This window comes from Loa loa (assembly GCF_000183805.2).
Source record: "Loa loa unplaced genomic scaffold supercont3.3826, whole genome shotgun sequence".
Lineage (NCBI taxonomy): Eukaryota > Metazoa > Nematoda > Chromadorea > Rhabditida > Onchocercidae > Loa > Loa loa.
The window spans coordinates 1-904 of NW_018112004.1; the positions used below are offsets into that span (position 1 = coordinate 1).

The following is a 904-nucleotide window of genomic DNA, read 5'->3' on the forward strand; positions in this document are numbered from 1 at the left end:
CACAATTCTACTAATTAGCCAACCTACAATTAATTAACAATGAGTGTTAATTGATTGCATTGTTGGGAATAGATTTTACTTCAAAATTTTTGGAATATATTTCATATTGCTCTATATTGGTCTAGTTTTTTATTTTTTTCTGATCTGATATGTTTAAGTAGCGCAAATTGTGGGAGAACTCGTCGACAATTGTTGTTATTCAAATTTCTCATCTTTGTTTAATTGAAACAATTTCAATTTCTAATCGCTCAATTTATAAATTTATTTTATTTCGTATTATTTGAGAATGATTTAAAACCTCTTAAGTAAAGAACAATTTTAATGCTTACACTTGCAGTAATGTTAACTAAACCTTTTGCACTTTTTATATTTCCTATAATCGATTCCTGTGTTATGCAGTTAATACCGTATATGCAAATTATAACGCTTTATCAGTAATATAATTACGATTCTTTTATCATGCTCATAAATTCATCAAATGAAATTCGCCCATCATGATTTGTATCAGCCAGCTGAAATTTAGCTTCAATCAATCCTCGATCTGTTACTTTCATCGTTTCCTCCAGGATTTTTAACACTTCATCTGCAAGGAAACCTTAAAAAGATTTTATACATAATTATGTAATTTCACTTATTCCTTATTTTCTTCCCAATAAAAATTCTAATTTATACGAAGAATAGCAAGGTGTAGCTTAAATCAGTATTGAAATTAAGCGTTAATAATGGAAGTAATTAATTGATCCGAAGCAAAATTAATAATTAAATCATTTAAATAGCGAAATATTCCAGTTGTTCTTCTATTATTGATAATAACGTATATTGTAATTTAAAAACATAAAAACATTTAGGACATTTGAGCAAAACTATTCACTTGTAACATTAAGTATTAATTTTCACGTAGTTA

General features: G+C 26.5%; 1 protein-coding gene across 1 annotated transcript; it reads right to left on the minus strand.

Annotated features, from left to right (window-relative positions):
* Positions 1 to 443: 443 nt before the first annotated feature.
* On the minus strand, positions 444 to 880 carry LOAG_16061 (EF hand family protein; the record flags this gene model as incomplete). The annotated part of the gene is made up of 2 exons (XM_003151548.1): positions 444 to 583; positions 865 to 880. 2 exons carry the CDS (start codon positions 878 to 880, stop codon positions 444 to 446), a joined length of 156 nt encoding a protein of 51 aa, XP_003151596.1.
* Positions 881 to 904: the final 24 nt, after the last annotated feature.